The sequence below is a fragment of the Penaeus monodon genome, chromosome 19, assembly GCF_015228065.2.
Source record: "Penaeus monodon isolate SGIC_2016 chromosome 19, NSTDA_Pmon_1, whole genome shotgun sequence".
NCBI classification, from domain to species: domain Eukaryota; kingdom Metazoa; phylum Arthropoda; class Malacostraca; order Decapoda; family Penaeidae; genus Penaeus; species Penaeus monodon.
Window position 1 is genome coordinate 47,943,653 of NC_051404.1, and position 250 is coordinate 47,943,902.

The 250-nt window shown below is 48.8% G+C and overlaps 1 protein-coding gene across 1 annotated transcript in view; it reads right to left on the bottom strand.

The window, feature by feature from the left end:
• The window catches only part of LOC119585288 (gamma-tubulin complex component 3 homolog), a gene marked incomplete in the record, with an annotated part of 12,561 nt that overhangs the window by 7,904 nt on the left and 4,407 nt on the right, over positions 1-250 (bottom strand). The window contains 1 exon segment of the mRNA XM_037933961.1: positions 26-248. Coding sequence (XP_037789889.1) covers positions 26-248 — 223 coding nt within the window.

The following is a 250-nucleotide window of genomic DNA, read 5'->3' on the forward strand; positions in this document are numbered from 1 at the left end:
CTCCTACTCTCTATGAAAATCATACCTTTATACATTGCAGCAAGACGAGACACTCTGCTGCTACCTGAAGTCATTTCTGGGCCACCATGTCTGGCAGACTGAACATTTAGACTTGGCAAAGAATTCACTCCAGGTGGAACTCTGGCTCCAGAGGGGGCAGTAGGTGAGACACAGGCATCTGCATTATGGAACAACTTGGGGATCGGGAAAGCCTCTTCGTTCTGATGGCCGTTAGTCAAGCCATTCTCCT